General features: G+C 40.3%; 1 protein-coding gene across 9 annotated transcripts in view; it reads left to right on the forward strand.

Moving 5' to 3' along the window:
- ITPR2 (inositol 1,4,5-trisphosphate receptor type 2) overlaps positions 1–20,057 on the forward strand; it is a 281,796-nt gene that overhangs the window by 248,881 nt on the left and 12,858 nt on the right. For 8 of the 9 annotated variants that reach the window (XM_035321166.1, XM_035321220.1, XM_035321176.1 and 5 more), the window contains 3 exons: positions 1,880–2,007; positions 3,812–3,977; positions 5,220–5,380. In XM_035321166.1, coding sequence (XP_035177057.1) covers positions 1,880–2,007; positions 3,812–3,977; positions 5,220–5,380 — 455 coding nt within the window. Of the gene's footprint in view, positions 1–1,879; positions 2,008–3,811; positions 3,978–5,219; positions 5,381–9,592; positions 9,805–20,057 lie in introns of those variants that run through there. The other variant, XM_035321209.1, reaches the window with a different exon arrangement.

A 20,057-nucleotide genomic window follows, 5' to 3' on the forward strand; every position in this document is an offset into this window, starting at 1 on the left:
TCTTTACTCATTCCAGTCACAGGCATGGTACCACTCTAGGCAAGTTCAGCTAGGTCCATGTGAGCACTCATGCGTTGCCCCTGCTTGTGTCGAAGCTCAGGCTCAGAAGCCAGGTAGCTGTGGGCCACCAGATGAGGATTTTTGAAATGAATCTTCCTATCATTCCACTGTACTGCCCTGTGATTGACATCATGACACCAGAACCTGACCATCTGCTGATTCCAACACCTGACCCAGGTCTTGCAAAAAGTGAAAATTTGTTCTCTAGCTACGTAAATGAAATAGAAGCTGTGACTTTTATAAAGATTTTTTTTGATTTCTGTTGTGAACAGTCATCTTCTCAAGCACAAATATTAGCTCCAAAAACATTAATGGATTAAAGTTTGGAAAGAGGAAATGGGAACAGGATGCAAAGGCAAAGGCGATGACTGAGATCACAGTGTGAGATGTGACAGAAAAAAAAAAAAAAAAAAAAAAAAAAGGTTTCATTGTTTCAGCCCTTTCAGTTTCAATATTTGAGCAGGGTTTTTTTCTTTGTTTTTATCTGGAGTTATTAGTGGTAGCAGTGTCAGTAATGACTGCATAACTCAACAGGAAGTCTATCCCGATATCTGCTTTTGCTTTTCCTTTTCCTTTTGCTAAGAGTTTCTTATATCAGGAGTTTGTTTCCATTTAAGTTGTTTGTGTAGCAAAAGCTGTGGTGGCAAAAGCAGCAGATACCACCTTTGTTCTGCAAGTACCTATTGTGATACATACACCACAGTTTGAGAACCCATGTCCTAAGTCCAAATTGCTTGTCTGTAATGTGAATGCTTTCAGTCAGTTCATTGGATCTCAGTGCCCCAGATGTGATGTTTTGGGGGCTGTTAAATATGGTGTTTCAGTTAACTATTGCAGAAGGCTTATTAAACTGTGTTAGAAAAAGTGCATGAAGCGAACCAAGTGAGAATTGCTGCTTAAGTAAATGTATCCCTAAAGAGAAAGGTAGAGGGAGACAGGAAAACCAGCAGTTACAGTCCTGACCCTTCAGCACAAGCCTGCAGAACACCAGGAAAAACTCAAGCAGGGCTCTTCAAAAGGAGGCTGTTGATGCAGCCACAGCATGGGAGTGCATGGTGGGAGGAATTCTGGCCGAGGCGGAGGGAGTTCCTCCAGGGACTTGTGTTCCAGCCCAGCTCCTCTGCACGTTCAAATACCTCCTGCACAATAGTACCCTCTGTGGCTCCGCCAAAACCACACAGCAGCTCTGCAGCAGCGATAAGAATAGAATCTAAGTTTCAAGGCTGAGGTCAGTGAGAGTCTTTCATTTAATGTATATGAGACCTGCACATAAGCACGTGCTCTGGTGGAAAGATCATGGACAGATTTACTGATATAAAAGCCAGCCTCTCCTGAATGATTTGAAATGCTAACATGATTTGGCTTGTACATTAGTAGGTAGAGGAATGATTTCACAGGAAGACAATCCTTTTGTGAATGTGCTTCTAATTCTGTGTTTATGCTGCTTCTCTTCTGTGTGTCAGCTGTGCTCTTAGGAGGCCCACTGAAAAAGCAGTCTTACTGAAACCAGTGGGAGTACTTGTGAGGGAAGGGATACTCCCATGACTAGATTTGGCAGCTCTGGGTCATTAACAGAGTTACTGGTGGGAGAACTGCTTGGGATTTTTGCTGTCTCTCTTCAGGCTAAATATGCCTGCTACATCTAAGTATGTCACCAGCAGTGACATGCAAATGGATAGGCATGATCATTGAAATTCTAGCTGGAGAATATAAAAGGCAGATGTGTGTTGCAGTTGCTTTCTCTCATAGAGAATCATGGCTTTGTTTGATGAGTGATTATTCGATGTGATTCATAAAGGTGATCTTTTCCTGTTTATAGGTGAGGAAGAGGAGGATGGAATTGAAAGGACCTGTGACACCCTGCTCATGTGTATTGTGACGGTATTAAACCAAGGCCTGCGAAATGGTGGCGGTGTGGGAGACGTGCTCAGAAAGCCTTCCAAAGACGTAAGTGTTTTGTCTGAGGAAATGAGTTAATCCCTGTGCATCTCATGAATGCCAAAGTCAATTTTTGGAGGTTATAGACAGTATTTTTATCTAGTCTGCTCTAATGTTACACAGTTGATTTATCCATGTAATTTTTACATCCCAGATGGAATACTTAATGGGAAGAGCTATGCTTGGTGTGATGATATTACTTGAAGAGAGAAACTCTAGGCAGTAGTTTATCCTTTCTTGAAAACTGGAGCATGTCATAACCTTCTAAGCACTGCTAAGAAGTATTGCTGGGTTTGATCGCTTTGCTATTGCACTAAGAATTATAAGTGCAAACTTTTGAAAAGGATTGACTGGTGAATGTATGTCAAGACTCTCCATTCTAGTACCTAAAGCGTTTCTTTAGCTGAATTTCAGCTTGGCATCTGCCCTGGAATAGGTCCTGTTGTTTATTTATACTGAACTAACATCAAAGTCAAAACAAAATTTCATACATCATGGTAGAAGTCCTCTTACTGAAGTCTTCTTCAAAATGCAGTTCATTTAAAAAATATTCATAATATTTGGGTTTTATGCATTTTGATTTGAGTTCAAGAAGAGCAGCATAAATAAAGGTAATCTAGCTGCACTTTGTCTGGTGGGCCCCACCATAACAGGATTAAACTCACAAGTGATATTTCATCAAAGCTTGCAAGAGTCCAGAGACAAATAACTCAGATCTGGATGGAAGAGCTCCTTGTGTGAGTAGTAGGAATATAGGTCCTAACTCATAGAACAACAGGTTCTAGAGGGACTACAGACCATCCCCATAACATCTATAAACACTTACAAATTTTGAAAATTACCCTTGCTGCTTAGTAGTAATCTGATGCTAACTACATTAAAGCATGTCACAGAAGGTAGCACATATACAAATGACTGTGTGGGAAGCTGAGGAAATCAATGGCTTTCAAGTTAGTGTCACGGTGAAGAGAAGGACCTTGATTTTATGTTCCTCCTTCTTACACTGAATGTTGTCTCCTGTTTGCCACAGAATGACTTTGCTGTTTAATTAGAGGTGTTAATGAGAGTCCAATCCATCCTTAGCAAGAAGGAAAATAGCTAAGATGTGAACATACAAAACTATGGGAAAATTGGGAATATAAGCATTTAAAAGTGGCATGTGTGTGCATGTGCATGTGCATGCTGTTCTAGGAAGACAAAAAAAGTGATCTTCCCACCCTGAGCCAGCTTATAGCCATGGCACTAGTTTAGCATAGTGCTAGAACCATCGATGCTCTCTGCTTGGACAGAGTATAGTAGACTGGTCTTGTCATCATGCAGGCACTCTCCCCTGGTTTCCAGTTGTTCAGTGTGCAAACTTGGCATCAGTTTGGAATATTTCACAAGAACATACCATCAGTATATCCCTATGTGCTACAGTGCAGTACTAAGAAGAGTTATCATAGCTGTCAGTGGGTACTAGAAACTCTATATCCCTGTTTCTGTACTGGGAAGATAATTATCTTCAGTAGAGGAGACTACAGTAATGCATCTACACTGCATCTGGTACACAGGCTAGTCTCCTCTTCCTGCTATAGGAAACAGCACAAGGGACCACAGGAATACTGAAGAGATAGCATATTTGGCATATGAAGCCATATCTTCTTTGCCTACTTGTATAGGTAGTCCCTATCTATTTTTGTAAGTAAGGCTAACAGAATTTGGCATATGAAAAGAAAGATGCATAGCTTTGCTGAGCTAATGTGAAAATGTTATTTAATATTTTAGAGAGGTGCTATTTTTGTATCTTATTGCAACCTTATTATTGTTTCAGGAGCCCTTGTTTGCTGCACGAGTTGTTTATGATCTTCTGTTTTATTTCATTGTCATAATTATTGTTCTGAACCTAATCTTTGGAGTCATCATTGATACATTTGCTGATCTCAGGAGTGAAAAGCAGAAAAAGGAGGAAATACTGAAGACGACCTGTTTCATCTGTGGTAGGTGTTTCTGAGCTATGGAGACATTCGATGGGTAAAGGCAAAAAATGAACTATTTCTCAATAAATAAAGTGTGAACCTAAGGGTTGGTTATCTTCTGGAAAGAAAGTCCATAAAAATGTCCAAGTTTGGTTCTAAATTTATTCCTTCTCAGTAGGAAACAGATTTGGTTTAGGAGTCAAAAGGTAAACTTTGCTAAGAGGTGGCTTCTCAGTCTCTACCCAGAATCTGAGGGAGAAGAGCTGTGTCTCACACTTGCATCATCACCACTAATGGAGTTGGTGCAGCTGCTGACTTTATTTCACAAAGCGTGATGCAGATGAAAGTACAGCTTGCTATTTCACAGCACAGTGCATTCCAGAAGGGTAACAATGGCAAAATCTGCCTGTTTCAGAAGGTGACATGAAATAGGGAACAAAAGAATTAAATGAAAATCATCCTCACAAAGCCCACAGATGAATTGTGCTTATTTTGAGGTGTAGTCACAAAGAGGGGCAGACCTTCACTCACCTGGGGAACTTTAGAAATACCTTCTTTTTTGTAGGCTGGGTGTTGTTTCCATGGTTGTACTGACAGGGATGAACAGCCACAGTGCACAGAGGCTTTAGTATCAGTGGAGGGCTCTACAAGAGATCCAAGGAGGAGAGCTGTAATATGGAGAAAACCATTTGTGAATCCTCTCCTTCCTCGCTATGGCACTGTTCTTCAGAGATTTGACTGGATAAAACAAAAAATAAAATGAAATTCTTACAACTACATCTCTGCAAAGACTCACCCTCACTGCTATGTTTAAGTCCCACCGCAGTTTAAGTGGGACTATTCACATGCTTGGTGCTAAGCGCATGCATAAATCCTTGCAAGATCAGGACTGAGATTGCATGCTGTGTGTGCTAACCAGTATACATTTAGAAAGAATCAGAGCCAACACTTGTAAAGTACTTTATAGCCTTCATCATAGAAGGCACTGTGAAACGGTAACATATTTATTATACTGTTATTGTTATTAAGCGGAAATATCACAAAAAAAAGAATAAACTGTGCTGAAAGAATTCTGTCAGGAATGCCTTCTAGCCTAGTATTTTCTTGCCTGGCAATTACTGTATGTGGTTATAGCTTTTAAATTTAAGATCGTTCACATTTATGAACTTTTAAATTAAGTTAGATACATTTCTCTAACATATTTAACAGATTCGGGTATTTTTATGTTGATTTTTTTTTATATTATGTTCATGTCTTTTGCAGGACTGGAGAGAGACAAATTTGATAACAAGACAGTTTCGTTTGAGGAGCATATAAAGTCAGAACACAACATGTGGCATTATTTGTACTTTATAGTTCTTATCAAAGTTAAAGATCCAACTGAATACACTGGTCCAGAAAGTTATGTGGCACAAATGGTTGTGGTAAGTCAATTTAGGCATGTACTTTTTGCAACTGAGAGATGTTCCGTGCAGTTAGAGCAGAGCATATCTATCCTTTTCCCTCTGTCTGAACAATGAGAGGCATTGATCTGTATTTTTAAAGATCTCTTCACGTGTCTTAGACAGTCTGCAACAAAGCCCAGTCTTAAACATAATGAAAAAGATGAAGGCACAGGCCACAGTTGCTAGTTTGGCTTTCATGCTGTCGTGCTCTGTGGGTTCCACTCCCTCATTAGCCAAACCAGAGGCAGAGGAGCATGCATAACATCTGCTACTGCTACTGCTTTGTCCAGTGTCTCTGGGCTGCTGTCCAGAAAAATAATGTCTCCTGCTGAATGGTGAAGCACAGGGTCAGTGTTGAGGTGCTAGCGTTTTCTCCTATGACTGCTCTGAACAAGCTATTGAAAAGACCAATAACTTCTTCGGGGATTTGATGAGCTGCAGAAACTCTTCATCATGAAGAGCTTATTGGATTCAGACTTGGATTCAGATACAGAAATTTGATGACACGGGGGCAGAGAAATGTTCAATCACATTTCATTTCCAGCTTACTGCCAAAGAGAGTTCTTTCCAGTGAAAGAGAGGGATGGGTTGTCAATGGTACCTGGTTTGGGGCTTCATTTTTGAGGAATTCCAGAACAGCCCCATGAAGAGTGGCATTCAAGGGACATTTCTTACTACCTTTTGTGATTGTCTGGTATACCATTTGCTTCTTGTGGATTTCCTGTCAGTTACTGCAGTGCTAAGGGCCTATGCTGGGATTTGTGGCTGCAGGACTAACATATGTCTGAATCCCAGAGGCGAGTGTAACCAAATGCACATCAGGCTTTGCTGTTCATGTGCTTCTGGAGCCACATTTCCTATGGGGAATATCTACTCTGTTATCTTTCATTGAGCTTTTCATTATGCATCCTACTCAATCTCACTTGTGAAATTCTGAGTGCCCTTATAGTCCTCAGCCTAGCCAAGGGGAAGAGTCTTCTCCTTTAACTTTAGCTGTCTGGAAGTCAGGCACCTGGTTTAAATAGATGTCAGCACAGAAAGCTGTATCATTTATCCTGCCTTAAGATAGGTGTCTAGGATGGCTGGGGTGACATACCGTGGCAGTGCCTTTCTCATTCCACTGAGGGCCAAAATTATTAGCTTAGACAAGAGTCCTAAGAGGGAGCTGGCTGAAGTTGGAGAAGATGACTCGCATTGCAGAGACCTGTGCAGAGCTTACCTTGAAGAATGGCTTATGTTTAGACAGCAGGTCTAAACTGAATGCTGTGATGAAACAAAGCTTTTATAAGTGCTATTACCACTATGTGGGAAGGCAGTGTAGCAGGTCATGGGAATTTAGTGCTCAAGTACAGGGGAGCTGCCTATGTCCATGGGAAACTTAGAACTGCCATCCCATTGACCAGCTTAGTGCATTTATGCTGTTAGGCAGTAATCGATCTTCTGTATGATGTGTGAGATAGAAAAGCTGAAATAAAAGCTTGTATTCTCTGCTCCATTACAGGAAATTATTCATAGTGTCAAGTTGTCCTCTAATACCTGAAAATATTTCTAGCTTATCTCGGAAATGCTCTTTAATTCATGGAATCAACATCTCTGGGCTCTAGGACTTGTCTCCTTTGTCTGTTCCTTCCTACTCTCTTCTCCCTCTCTTTCCCTGCAATGTTTATATGGTTTTTAACTTTGAGAGTATGTATGTTAAGTATTAATGTTTAATTCAGCGGGATGCATTAATATTCATAGTAAGTGTATTCATCCTGTGGCAGCAGTGGTTTGAATTTTCTGATGCAATTCACTAATGTATTTTACGTTTGCATTAATAGTCACAACTACTGTTTGAATACCTAAAACATTAACAGAAAAGTGCCAAAACGTGTGACCTCAAGCACTGTACTGATTCTCAAAGACGCTCTACAGCAGGATACTGGTGATTTGAGTGGTTAATAGTAATCAAGGTTTTGGAATTATTAAACCCTCTGAAAGAGGGCTTTTTTGTTTTGTTTTCTGATTTTAATTTTTTATTTTTTTTAATTTTTTTTTCCATGAGTATATATAAAATTAATGGCTGTTCTGGATGAGGGAGAGGTATATACAGACCTAGAAATGTATTGTAATGTTTAGAAGGAATGGAAAACGGAATGGAGGAGTGGGGAAAAAAAAGAAAAATAAATGTTTGAACAAACTACAGGTGCCTGATACGGGATTAGTAATTGTATCTTTGTGTAGTTTAAATTCCCCAGTACAAAACCTAGGGTAGGTGTGCTGCAGAAATACTGGTTCTGTGAAGCAGAATCAACTGGGAACATTTAAGTGAAGAAAAAAAGGACTCTTGCTCTTGGAGCCAGAGATTACTTGATACCACATGGTACAAGGACTAATAATAAATTAAATAAAATAATCTGACTGGAAGAATGGAGTTTCCTGGAAGTATGAGATTCAGCTAGAAGAATTTGAGAGCTATAACTTTGCTTATGACCAAAAGAAGATTCAAAAGTGAAACACCCAGAGGTAGTTTTACAGGTGTCATCATCTGTCAGTGCTGATGTAGCTTATGTGTTTTGTGTGTTTCAAACCCAGTATGATAATAATGAAATTATATTGGAAATATGCAAGATGTACTACATTCATTGCAGCAATTTTTGGCCTTAAGACAAAGAGGGAAACAAATTCCTTAAGACTTTTCAGCTGACTGGAGGCTGAGAACCACTCTTGTGATTCTGGAAGAGGTAACAAAGTCCCTGATAAGAGATTTAAGTTCTGCTTAGGATCTAGCACAAGAGAAGCAAACTTCAAATTAATCTTCACAAGGGAATTGGGACTTACCAGTGGAACTGACTCATCACCAAATGAGGCTGATGGGGAGTTTATGGGGATGTGACACTGTAGTTCAGATGGAAGTCCAAAATGCATAGTGAAGAGGCTCAAGGCAGAAGGGTATGCAGCATTCAAAGTCAAAGGCAAGAAAAGAATATGAAGTTTCCTTTGCTGAATTGACTTGAAGATAATGCCCAGCATATCAGAAAAGATGCAAGACATGCAGTGGATTACAATACTTAATAGTGAAATGGGCAGTATAGACAAAGAGGATGATGGAAGTATTGTTCAAAAGCATTTTTCACTCAGTAATGGATAACATAACTGTACAATTTCTCTACAGTTACCTTAAAGGAGGCTATAGCAAGCTGGGGATTGGTCTCTTCTCCCCTGCACTAAGTGATAAGACGAGGAAATGCCCTTAAGTTGTGCAAGGGGAGGTTTAGGCTGGATATTAAGAAAAACTTCTTCACTGAAAGGGTTGTGAAGTATTAGAACAGGTTGCCCAGAGAAGTGGTTGAGTCACTGTCCCTGGAGGTCTTCAAAAAACGCATGGATGTAGCATGTAGTGGCATGGTTTAGTGGTGGACTTGACAGTGCTAGGTTAAAGGTTGGACCAGATGATCTATGATTCTATGATTCTGACATTGTGGCAGAAGATGGATTGACCAGCAAGTCAAAAATGAGAGGGAGAAGTTGTTATTTTTTAATTTGGGTGCCACTGATTAAGCCAGAAGGTTATGGAAGTCAGTATGGCTAGCACTATATGCAATGGAAGATAAACCTGGAGAATGTCTGAATTTACAGTAGAATGTGCTGGCAGGACCTGTGGGTGATTAATAAATTGAAGATGGTTAAAGGTAGAGAGAGATCCTTGAAAGGTCACCTGTTGTTTGGATGAAGTGTGGCAAACCTTTGCTCTCATTTATTAAAAAAAAAAAAAAAAAAAAAAAAGTGAAAAGTGTGTGGGAGGGTGGAAGAACAGCTCAGTCTCAGGGCATTTTTGAAGGGGACAAGGAGGACTGAGAATTTACATTAGGGTAATACAGAATATGAAATTCCATGAATAGTACACCTGGAAAAGCTTTCCTAGCTTTACGAGTTTTTATTATAATTAGGTAGGCATTTATGGCTGTTTCTGTAGCTTTAAGGGATCAAATTCTGTGTTTTCACAGCTAGAGTACTTGGAGAGAATTTCTACTCAAATCTAATCCTCAAGGTTCAGACCCATCCTTATATATATGTAGGTCAATTTTTGGAGTATGCTTCAGTACCTTCTTAGTAGAAAGTGGAGTTTAGTTCCAAGTGTCATCCTCACTATGCCTACAGCTATGGTTAGGAACCAATTATTAATTGTACTTCTCTACTTCTGTATTCCAGAAAGCAACATTGGAGTGGTTATCGGTATAACTAAACACCAGGGGAAATGTCTGCATTTTCTGGTAGTCTTGTTTCTTCAGTGTACAGACCCATCAAGACCCCAAAATATGACTGACTGTGATACTTGTTTACCAATCATTTGTTCAACAAACAGTGAAGCATCTGGATTGAAGGTTTGGTGATAGCACAAATGGAAAAAAAAAAAAAAAAAAACAGCCCTCACTCAAAGGAAACATTTTTGCAGGTTCCCATGTTCACTTCCATTTCTGTTCTAGGGGTAGCTTGTTTCAAGGCATTTCTATGAGCTTGCACGTTTCTAGCCTCAGAAGTCCGTGGGGCAGAGGGCTTCTTTTGCTTTCTTCCTCTGGAGCATAGACATTGGTGCAAGCTCATAATGTTCGCTGTGATTTTGAGTTTCCCATCAGTTCTGAATTTGCTTCAGTGCTTAGCACACTGTTCTGAGAAGTGACTGAAGAAATCAGTAGCTATCCAGCTCATATAAAATATTTTATATTTATTTTTAAGAAAAAAGGTGCCATGTATAAAAGGTATTGTAAAACAACACATAGTTTATTCACCTCTAGCTTTTTAGACAGTGCCTGTTTGGAGATGTTGATGGGAATAAAGCACTTCAGATCTTTTAGTGATGCCCATTCTTCTGGCAAACGATCTTGTATCAGTTCTTGGGTGAAATATTAATGAATATTAAATCAGGGCAGTAGGTTTTATTATTTGTTTATTTTCCAGTCTTCTTCTATGAAGTCAGACAGGTATTACTTCATATCCAAAAATACAGAAACTTTGAAAAGCTGGATACATGCATTATATTTGCACTGAGAAACTGCACGAATTATTCCCCTATTGAATTTTCATTCCAGCAGAAAAAACTTCTCATCTGACCCATTTGACCAGAAATTCCATCCCTGGTAAACCCACAGAGATGCACATAACTTGTATCGCATCAATACAGCAATCTTTGAATGTTCCTTGTGTCCATTTGTCAGAGGAGACAGTTTAATATGACAACTGGGACAGTAAAGGTTAATATCCAAATTTTAGGCTTCTCTTTTCAGCGATGCAATTGATACATGCATATTTCACCTAAGCTTTGATAGCTGCAAATAGATAAATGGAGGCAAAAAAATGTAGATGATTACTGATTTTTTTTTGCAGCAAGTCAGAGAGAGATACGAATTAGCCTATGGCTTGTATCTCCATTCATTTGCAAAAATAAAAGGCTGTAGGCATAGTAATTACATTAATTATTTTGCCCATTGGAAGAATGACAGACTTTAGAAAACAAAGCCCTAAAAGTTCTGTTCTTGCATGCCCTGTCCGCAGTTCTTAGCAAGTTTCATAATGGATTTTAGCAGCATTAGTGCTACCTGTCATAACTACATAATTACAGCACCTAATTATATTATTACTTATTTACTCTAATTATGTAATTGGATGTAATTGGTGCAATTACATAACTCCTCAATCAGCTGAAAACTGCTCTAAAACCAGCCTATGTTCATAAGAGTAAAGGATAGATACTGTGATGCGTTAAGCCACGTCCATAAAGCAAGGCAATCTTCAGTAGGAAATTAATGGTTCTGTCCTCCTGCCATTGAGGTTATTGGGATCTTGAGCCTTTTATGCTGTGATAGTATCTTAAAAGTATTCCTTTACACCTTCTTTTGTCTGTAAATATGTCTTCCCTGAATAGCAAATCCCTAATCTTAAGCATATCTTCGGGCTATTCAGGATCCCAGTATTTCCACTGAAATCCAAAGAAAAATTCCCATCTCCATTATAAGAATTAGCAGAAAAGACAGCTTGAGCAACATCAGCCTGAAATTCTGAATAGCAATTTTTCTTACTTACTCAGTTCTTTTAAAGATACTTTTGTGCCTAGCCATTGGTAATGTGACAAAATATTTTAACTACTTCATTTGTAACATTTAGAAACTTCATTTTGAAGGTGTCAGCTTAATTTTATTGATGTTATTAAATAAATATTTGGCATAATGTCTTGAACATGTCCCTGTTGGGAGGAAAAATGCTTTCCCCATTTGGAAAAAAATCTTTTTTTTTTTTTGGGGGGGGGGGGGCCGGGGGAAGAAGGGTTGGTTCTGGATTGGTTTGGTTTGAAGTACTGAAGTTTGAAAATTGAGCTGAGTTTAGTGCTCTCTTGAGCTAGTGCTGTTGTGTCTTTTCTTCCTACCTCCAGTCTCATGCTTTTGCCTTCTTTTTCTGTTTGATACACAGAAGTAGGTATTACATTCAGAAGCAGCACTGGGAGTAATGCCAAGTGAGCCATCAAGGAGTCTCACAATAGCTGTCATTCTGCCCATACTGTGCACTGGGCAATGCAAACCATTTAATGTCGGCTTCCTCCTCTCTTCTGCCTTGATGCCCCTGGGTTCAGACCTTGGCAGTGATTCTGTAAGGTCCCGGCCAGAGTCTGTGAGGCTCGTGGGCAGCTCTGACCCCAGTGGAGCTGTCAGGTATCAGAGGTGCCATGGCAGGGACAGGGGGCAAATCCTTCCTAGAGCCAGGCTTCCTTGTGGATAGTCCCTGGCATGCCAGTATGTGGCCTGCAAAAGGATTTTTTGCATTTTAGGCAGCCTCAGCAGAAGCGGCTACCTGTTGAAACTGCAGAAGCAGGAGCCAAGCAGAGCCTGCAGAGCCTGACAGCAGTGTGTCATGAGCCTGACTGCCCACCCTTTGGCACTGCCAGGCAGCGAGCTGGACATCCAGCCTATTCCATGGCCATCCCTGAGCAATCCATGGGGAGCCCCAGCTCTGGAGGAGGCAGGTCCGAAGGAAATACAAGTGGATGAGGTAAAGGCAGTGAAAAAGCACTGCAAGGAAAGGGGAACAGCAGGCAGACAAGCAGGAGCAGGGTTCGTAGAACAAGCTGTTCTTCACTGCTGTCAGTTTTTTTCAAAGAATGTAATAAAATGATATGTACTAAAAGGGCTGTTGACTCAGGTCTTAAAATATAACTTATTTGGAGAAGAAAAAAAAAAAAAGTTCTGACATCCAGGATTTTTCTGTTCTGTTATCCGTTGTCTTTTTGAGTTTTGGGAGGCAAAAATTTTCCCTGCTAATTTTCCTCTCTAGTCTATAGATACTCAACCTACCTCAACCATTCCATGATAGCCTAATTACAGCCAAGGATTGCTAAACACAGTATGGGTAGTATCTAAGAATTACTTAAAACAGAGAAATGTCAATCCAAGGTAACATTCGTACTGCAGAAGGGACACTGATGCTCTGGGTGTTTTTCACACACACTCTGGTGGTTCAAGCTACACAGTTTGAGAAGTTTCCTCCCCCAGATGTCCACCCTTCCCTTCTGTTGCGATTTACCACAATAGCAGAGGGGGCAGGACAAGCAACGCATTTGTTCACTCGTGAGCTTCTTCAGTTCACAGCCTGGAGTATTAATGTGAAAATTGTTGGCCATTTAAGTCACACCAGTCTGAACTGCACTGCTTGAAGAGAGGACACACCACTGATTCTTTGCCTCTTTATTGGTAGGAAAAGAATCAGCAGGGAGAAAGGGCACACAGCTGACAGGGGTGATCCTGTCAACTGCTACAGCTAAATCTGCCAGGGACTGTGAGCTGTGGTTCTTAAACTGGCTCACTATAAATAAACTTGTATTTTTAAGGTTTCTTCATTATCATAAATTCTAGTTCAACACCAAGTTTCTGATCTGGCAAGTTACAGACTTTGACATGCTCACAGGACTGGACTTGTGCACCCAAATGTTCTGCCGGAGTGGGGCATAGAGTTTATAACTTTGGGGAAGCTAATAATGCTTTTATTGTTATGTCTGATTTATTTGACTGTTAAAAACTGGCCTTCATCCAAAAAAGAGCAGATGTTATCAAAGCAAAACTTGCAAGGATGAGATGTATGTACATAGCATTAAGCTATGCAACTTTTCATTAATTACTTTTAAAAGACTGATACAATCAATGCATGTCACATTATGAGTACTTACCGTGGCAGTTATACCTATAGCACAAAAGCTGGATGCTAAATAAGATCTGAGGTCTCACTGACAGGCTAATTTCCTAGGAAATACGATGTCAGTTTTATCTGCAGTCAGGTTTTCATAAAACAAGCAATTAAAGAAATATGCCTAAATAGATGATTTACTGCTCCTATTTTTTGTTATTCTCAGTATAGGAGAGCGAATGTGCAATAGTCTCTCTATGCCCTTCTACATGGAAGCAGGCCCTCTGTGATGTTCAGGGCTTGACTTCAGGTGCACCAAGTCCTGGAAAAAAGTCATTTTTCTGCTTAAAGGCCTGCCTAAAACTTACAGAGGATCCCAGAGCCATTGAGTGGTGATAGGCAGTCACTGAACAGAGCTGGAATTGTGCTTAGCACAGGCTCAGCCACTGCTTTTGCCCCTCTCCTCTCATATACCTGAGTGTTACCCAGTTTTATATTTACAGAACATATTACAGTTTGTTGCTTTTCCTTCTGCTAAATATTGAATTATTTTTCTATTGTTGCTTTTCCTATTGTTCAAAATAATACTCATTTCTTCAGGTAGCCCATTACTATTTTGCTTCTCCATACAATTTTGCATCTATGTTATTATCTTACAAAAGAGCTCAACACCTCCCTCTCTAGTTCATAAAATAAGCAATTATAATAACCTGCCTAATTAGCTGATTTCCTGCTCATTTGTGTGTTTGTCAAAGCATGAAAAGTTAGCATCACATGAGGACTTTGCATCTCTATACAAAGCTCCTATTCTACAAGAGAGCTGAACATCTTTTCTGCTTCAGGGACTGTGCATCTTTCAGAACTGGGCTCTTTGGTCCACCATAAATATTTTGGCTGGCCTCATTGACTAGGTGATGTGTGAGGTATAGGGAAATAAAAGGGCAGGTGAGCTTCCTTTGGGACCTCTTTTAAAAGCTTGAGGTTTTAGTGGCTTTAAGTTTATATACATTCTTTCCAGACAGGCCAAATTAATTCTCCTGTTGATGCTTGAATGGGAAACCAAGGATCTGATCCTGCTTCCTTAGAAATGATGTCATTAGCTGAAGTGAGAGAAAAATCAACATCAACCACAGGTGCTACAACACAGGCAGATGTGGTGTGTGCGGTGAGGGCCTGGAGATAGCCTTCATCCCTCCAGCTGACTCAGTGAGGGGATGGCCATGCCACTGTGCCATGCCATTGTCCCTGCTACATCCGTGCTCAGCCTCACATGTTCTTGTTAAACCTAAGGCAACAGATCCCTGCACAAGCACAAGCCTGGCTTTTTTTCCTTTTCCTTTGAAATTACTTCTGAATAAAAAGCTGTAATGTAATTGCAATTTACAGGGTGGAACCTAAAACCATCCAAAAGCATATTCATCCTGAGATATATGTTTTTTTCCCTGAGGTTTGGAAGCAGTCAGTTGATAATACCCAGCACTGGTCTTTTTGGACCCTGTGGTATTGTAGCTCTGTTGTAAGCTTAGCTTGATTTCCTCTGCATTTGAAAGATACGGCTGCCTGTCTGTTGAGCAATATTTAGGCTTCAAGGACTGATTCTGCTGTAAGGATGGGTTCTGCCTTGATAGTACAGTGTAGTTAAAGCCTCCCTGTCCTTCTTCCAAATTCAGTTCATTCAATTTGCAAATTAAAATAAATGAGTCGAGTTGGTTTCCTGTTTGTTTGTTTGCTGCTGGCCCTAAGGACTCAAGGAGGGGTCTGGACATGAGGCAGTGTTCCTTGAAACTTGCACATCCCCATGAACATCCAGTGGAGGTGTTCCAGCTGGAGCGTCCTCAAGCCGAGCAGCACTGCTGGCAAGACATGGGCTGTGGTTCCCTGCTGGAATCCACTCCCTCCTCGACCTGCCAGAGGCTGGAGCTGTTAACTTCACAGGCAGCTTGCAAAAGCCATCTTTTATCCCTTTGTTAAGAAGCATGGGGCCTGAGATGGATCTGTGTGTGGGCATACCTTTATTCTCTGATTTCAAATGACGAAAAGGCTGTCCATGGCATTGGATAAGCACCTATGGTTGTGCTTGAAAACCTGGCAGAAGCCGAGGCTGTGTTCTCTTGGGAATGGAAGTATATGGCTTTACCTAATGAAACCTGGACCTTAACTGGGGTCATGGATATTGATAAGAAGTTCGGGCCCAGAGGAATGATGTGATGATCAGGTTGCAAAGCATACAGACTTAATTCATTTCATTTTGTACTCTAGGAGAAGCAAAAAACATGGGCACACTTCAGTGTTATTTGAGAATACTATTGCAACATTTGAAAACAATTATTGTTCTTTGTATTACAGTGGTACTAAGCTTCTGGGTTCTTGAATGAGAAAGGCACTCCAAAATTGTTCACAGCTAAGACAGCTACAGATTCTGAGGAGAAGAAGGACTCTGAGTTTCCCAAAGATAGAAGGGCCACTAATAAAAGCACAGGGATATGAGTCTGAGGTTGTTGTCTTACCAGGGACGCCATTTAAAAGTAAATATGTGTAACTTTGGTTGGACTTAAAATACTGGGATGAGATTCTGCAAGAATTAGAACAGGGAAGAGCTGCAAAATGTAGCTCTGGCTCTGAGTTCTCACTGTTGAGAGACAGTAAGAATTGGGAGGATTGTGCGCAGCAGTAGTATGAACTCATTTTACAAGGTCTCATGGATATGATGAAGTTGCTTGTTTACTGTATCTGTTGTGGGAAGAAAAATCCACAGGTCTGTATTACTCTGCATGGATAAGTTTCTGAATTTGTATAACTTTGGTCTCATTGTGCCATTTATCTTTTGGGATCTTTATGAAATTTTTGTCAGCTTTTTTGATTTGGTTTCAAAGCTAGTTCATGGAATCTTCTCTTTTTATTTCAGTGGTTGTGTGTATGATAAAAAGCTAAGATTGCATCATCTTTAATAAAAGAGAAGATATATAGCCTAAAGAAATCAGATTAGTTGTAGAGAAAGAAATCAATCAGGTTGGCAAATCGTATCTGTGGGACAAAGTGCAAAATGTTTGTTTCATACAGTATTTATTGAACAAATCTGTTGAGAAGATGGTTAAAAATGTACAGAAAAAAAAAAAAAAAAAAAAAAACAGGAACCATTTTGTTCAATTTAAATGACATTGATGTATTTTTTACATCATGAAATCTTGCAATATTACCAACAACAATCCCTGATAAAGTACTTTACACAATTGCCTCACAGGGCATTTTGAGATAAAAGTATATATCGGAGATTGTAAATTGGCTGCATCCAATTTATATATAATGGAACCACTACAGCCATCCTACAAAATTCGATAGATCAGGAGTCACATTACAGTTCTGTGGGTTTGGAGTAGTAGTAACTTAAAGAGTCTACAAAACAAACAGGCAACTTTAAACCATATTTAATGAACCCTGTGTATTTTATACACATGTGATTAAAATGTTTTGTTTCTGTTTTTCATTTTACTGGGGGCTGCTGAAGGAAAATTGTAACTCTGGATTTGTGAAACTGATCATCTGCTTGTTCTCAAGAGAAAATACATTTTAATTGAACAGAACAAACCATATTTAAATGCTGGGTTGGAAAAAAAAAAAAAAAAAAAGAAAAAGAAAAAGAAAAAAGAAAAAGGAAGGGCAGATCTGTACAGAGGATCCATTTCAATATTTTCCTAACAATGCGAGCAAGTGAGCTAAATGAAAGTATGGTACAGGCAGATAGAAGTTCACATTGTAGCAATGCATTTTTCTCTTTTATTGATTTGTGCCTGCAGCTTCTGAAAATGGCAGACATGAACCTGAGTGAACAGACGTTTCACCTCGAGGGCTCAATTTTGCTGGTTTCCACCTATTTCCCAAAGTCACTGGGAATAAAAGTGCCCTATGTGTCCCAGTAGGTACCTTGTGGGACCCGGTAGGATCTGTGTCTCATCCAGCCACAGGCAGAGCTGCCAAGGGACCTCTCTTTGGCCTCTGTGCATGCAGGCAAGGAGTTGTGCAGAGGAGTTGAGCAGAGGAATGCCCACAAGCCATGGGCGAGCATTTGAACACAGCAAGTGGTTTGAAAACAGGTTGCAGAGCATGTTGGTAGTGTTCAAGCCCATATGGCTGAAAGGTGGCCATGGCTTGGTGGTGTTTTGTCAAGAGATTTCAAAGAGAAACCTGCATCTCTTTGCTCTCTGAAAAACTCTCGAGTATGTGCATTTATGCAAGTGTGTGGTAAATGCATGATCATACCTTTGTTTATAAAGACAGTTGTTCTCTACAGCCCATTAGGGATAGTAATGTAGGATAGATAATAATTCTAATTAATTTTTAAAGAAAAAATTGTACTTTAAGCTGTCCTTTCATATTGCACCATGTGCAAAATACATCAGAGTTAAAATGGACCCAAAGCAGAACACTGAGATCAGGATTGAAAATGCCTCAATGCCGGGAGTATCCTAAACCAGAACAATCATGCTGCAATCAGTGAAGCTATGCCTGTGCAAAGCTGAGAACAAGGTCAAGTCCTGAGCCTCTGAAAAATGAGTCTCCAGCTGAGTCTTTATATTTCCCAAAGATTTTATTACACCAAATTGGAGCTAAAGCTAGAAAATGGACAGTACTTGGAAAATGCAAGGTGACAGGGGCAGAGAATTAAAGCTAAATGTCAAAAAAATGCATACATTTCAACAAGTATGAGCCTGAATCCCATGCTACAAAAGATATGAAGTAAAGGTCATGGTTTGGAGGTTAACAGGCAAGTTAGACCCTGATCCACTTGTTTGAAACCAGCACTTACATTGACAAAAAAAAGACCAAAATTTGTGATATCCTTACCAGCTGAACAGCAGGTATGTATCTAAGGAGCAGGCAACCTCTCTGTCCCCAGCAGTGGTATGATTCTGCAGGGTGTGTTTACATTGCGGAGGTATTAGTGGACTTCAGTATCTAGAGTGCTCCTGCTAGAATGCTTTGCAAAAGGAAATCAATACTAACAGAAGATCAGAAGAATGCGGGCTTTAGAGAGAGAGTCCATGCAGGTTGGTGGTGTGCAGATAGGAATGGCATGGATCTGGATAAGCACCATAATTCTGTTCACTTTAAATGCAGTCAACAGAAATATCATTGGAAAACACAGGCATTCAGCTAGATGTGAGCCAGCATGGCAAATGAACAGTGAATTTGCTGAGATTATGGTAAGAGAAGTGGGGGAAGGAGAGGGAGAATGAAGCTGGAGCTGGAGGCATGTTGGTGGTTGTGGTAGAGCTCCATGAGCAGCTCAGCTCCTCTCCTGTCACAGGGGTCCCCTACACAGTGAGCCACTGAGAGGTGCCACCTGGCATTGGAGGAACTGAGCCTGTGCAACTCAACAGCAGCACTGCAGTGAGCTGTGAAGGAGGAGATGGAGAACTGCCAGGTGCCTCTGCGCAGAGATGGCCATTGCATTATGCTGTTCTTCTCCTACTGAGACAGCTGGAACTAAAACAGAGCCTCCCATGCTGCCATTAAAAGGTTCTTTTTTTGAAGACATGTGCACTTAATGTCAGAATATTGAAACCATGCCCACGTGAATAAAGTTAGTAAGCCAGTGATTCATTGCTGTTTCAAATCTCTATCTAGCCACAGTAAATTTCTGCTCAGTAGTGACAGTCTGTGTCCACATGCAGGCTATGATTTACAGTTCTGTATTTTGTATCAACAACATCTGTTTAACAAAAGAAAAAAAAAAAAGCCAAGAACATTTATTTTCTAATCTCTGTACCAGATGTTTCTTTATGCACAAGATCTAGGGATTATATCAGAAATAATTTAATTATTTTAAATGAATAATCTGAAGTGTTTTTCCTAAAGCATGCCCTGTAACCACTAACAACATAAAAACATAGGAATGTGGAAAAATAAAGTCATATCTTGCACAAATCTGTAATTATATCTATTTTAAGGGCACACATATTAAGCACCAAAACCTAGCCTGAGATGGTAGCGTTGGGATTCTTGAAGATGTGCAGAGGAGAATATCAATTCTCAGTTATGATATGGCAGAATATCAATTCTCAGTTATGATATGGCAGAGAGTGATGGAAACAGCAGAACAAAGCAACAGTTGAGAAATGAACACATGCTGCAGGCAAAGAAAGACATGGGAAGCCGATGTGACTTCAAGGAGAGAAGGTGCCTGCTAGTGCTGTGGTGGGATGAAAGCTCAGGCCCCCTGAGCACACAAAGGTTGTGCCATGAGCCCAGTGCCAGCTGAAGTCCCCGTGCGCCTGCAGGTCCCCTGGGTTTCCACCTGGAGGGGAGCTGGATGGTGCGGTCCTCATGCACTGGTGCCAAAGCTACTTAGTTCAGTTTGTGCTTTCCACCCTCTAGGCTAAGGTTGCTCAGGGTTGAAGGAAGTACAATGCCACAGAAAATGTCTCTGTGCAGCTCCTGCTGTCCTGGCCTATTATTTCCCTATTTTGCAGGTCCAGAATTCATTCAGGGGCTTTGTTTCTAGGACAGG

The sequence above is a fragment of the Oxyura jamaicensis genome, chromosome 1 (assembly GCF_011077185.1).
Source record: "Oxyura jamaicensis isolate SHBP4307 breed ruddy duck chromosome 1, BPBGC_Ojam_1.0, whole genome shotgun sequence".
NCBI classification, from domain to species: domain Eukaryota; kingdom Metazoa; phylum Chordata; class Aves; order Anseriformes; family Anatidae; genus Oxyura; species Oxyura jamaicensis.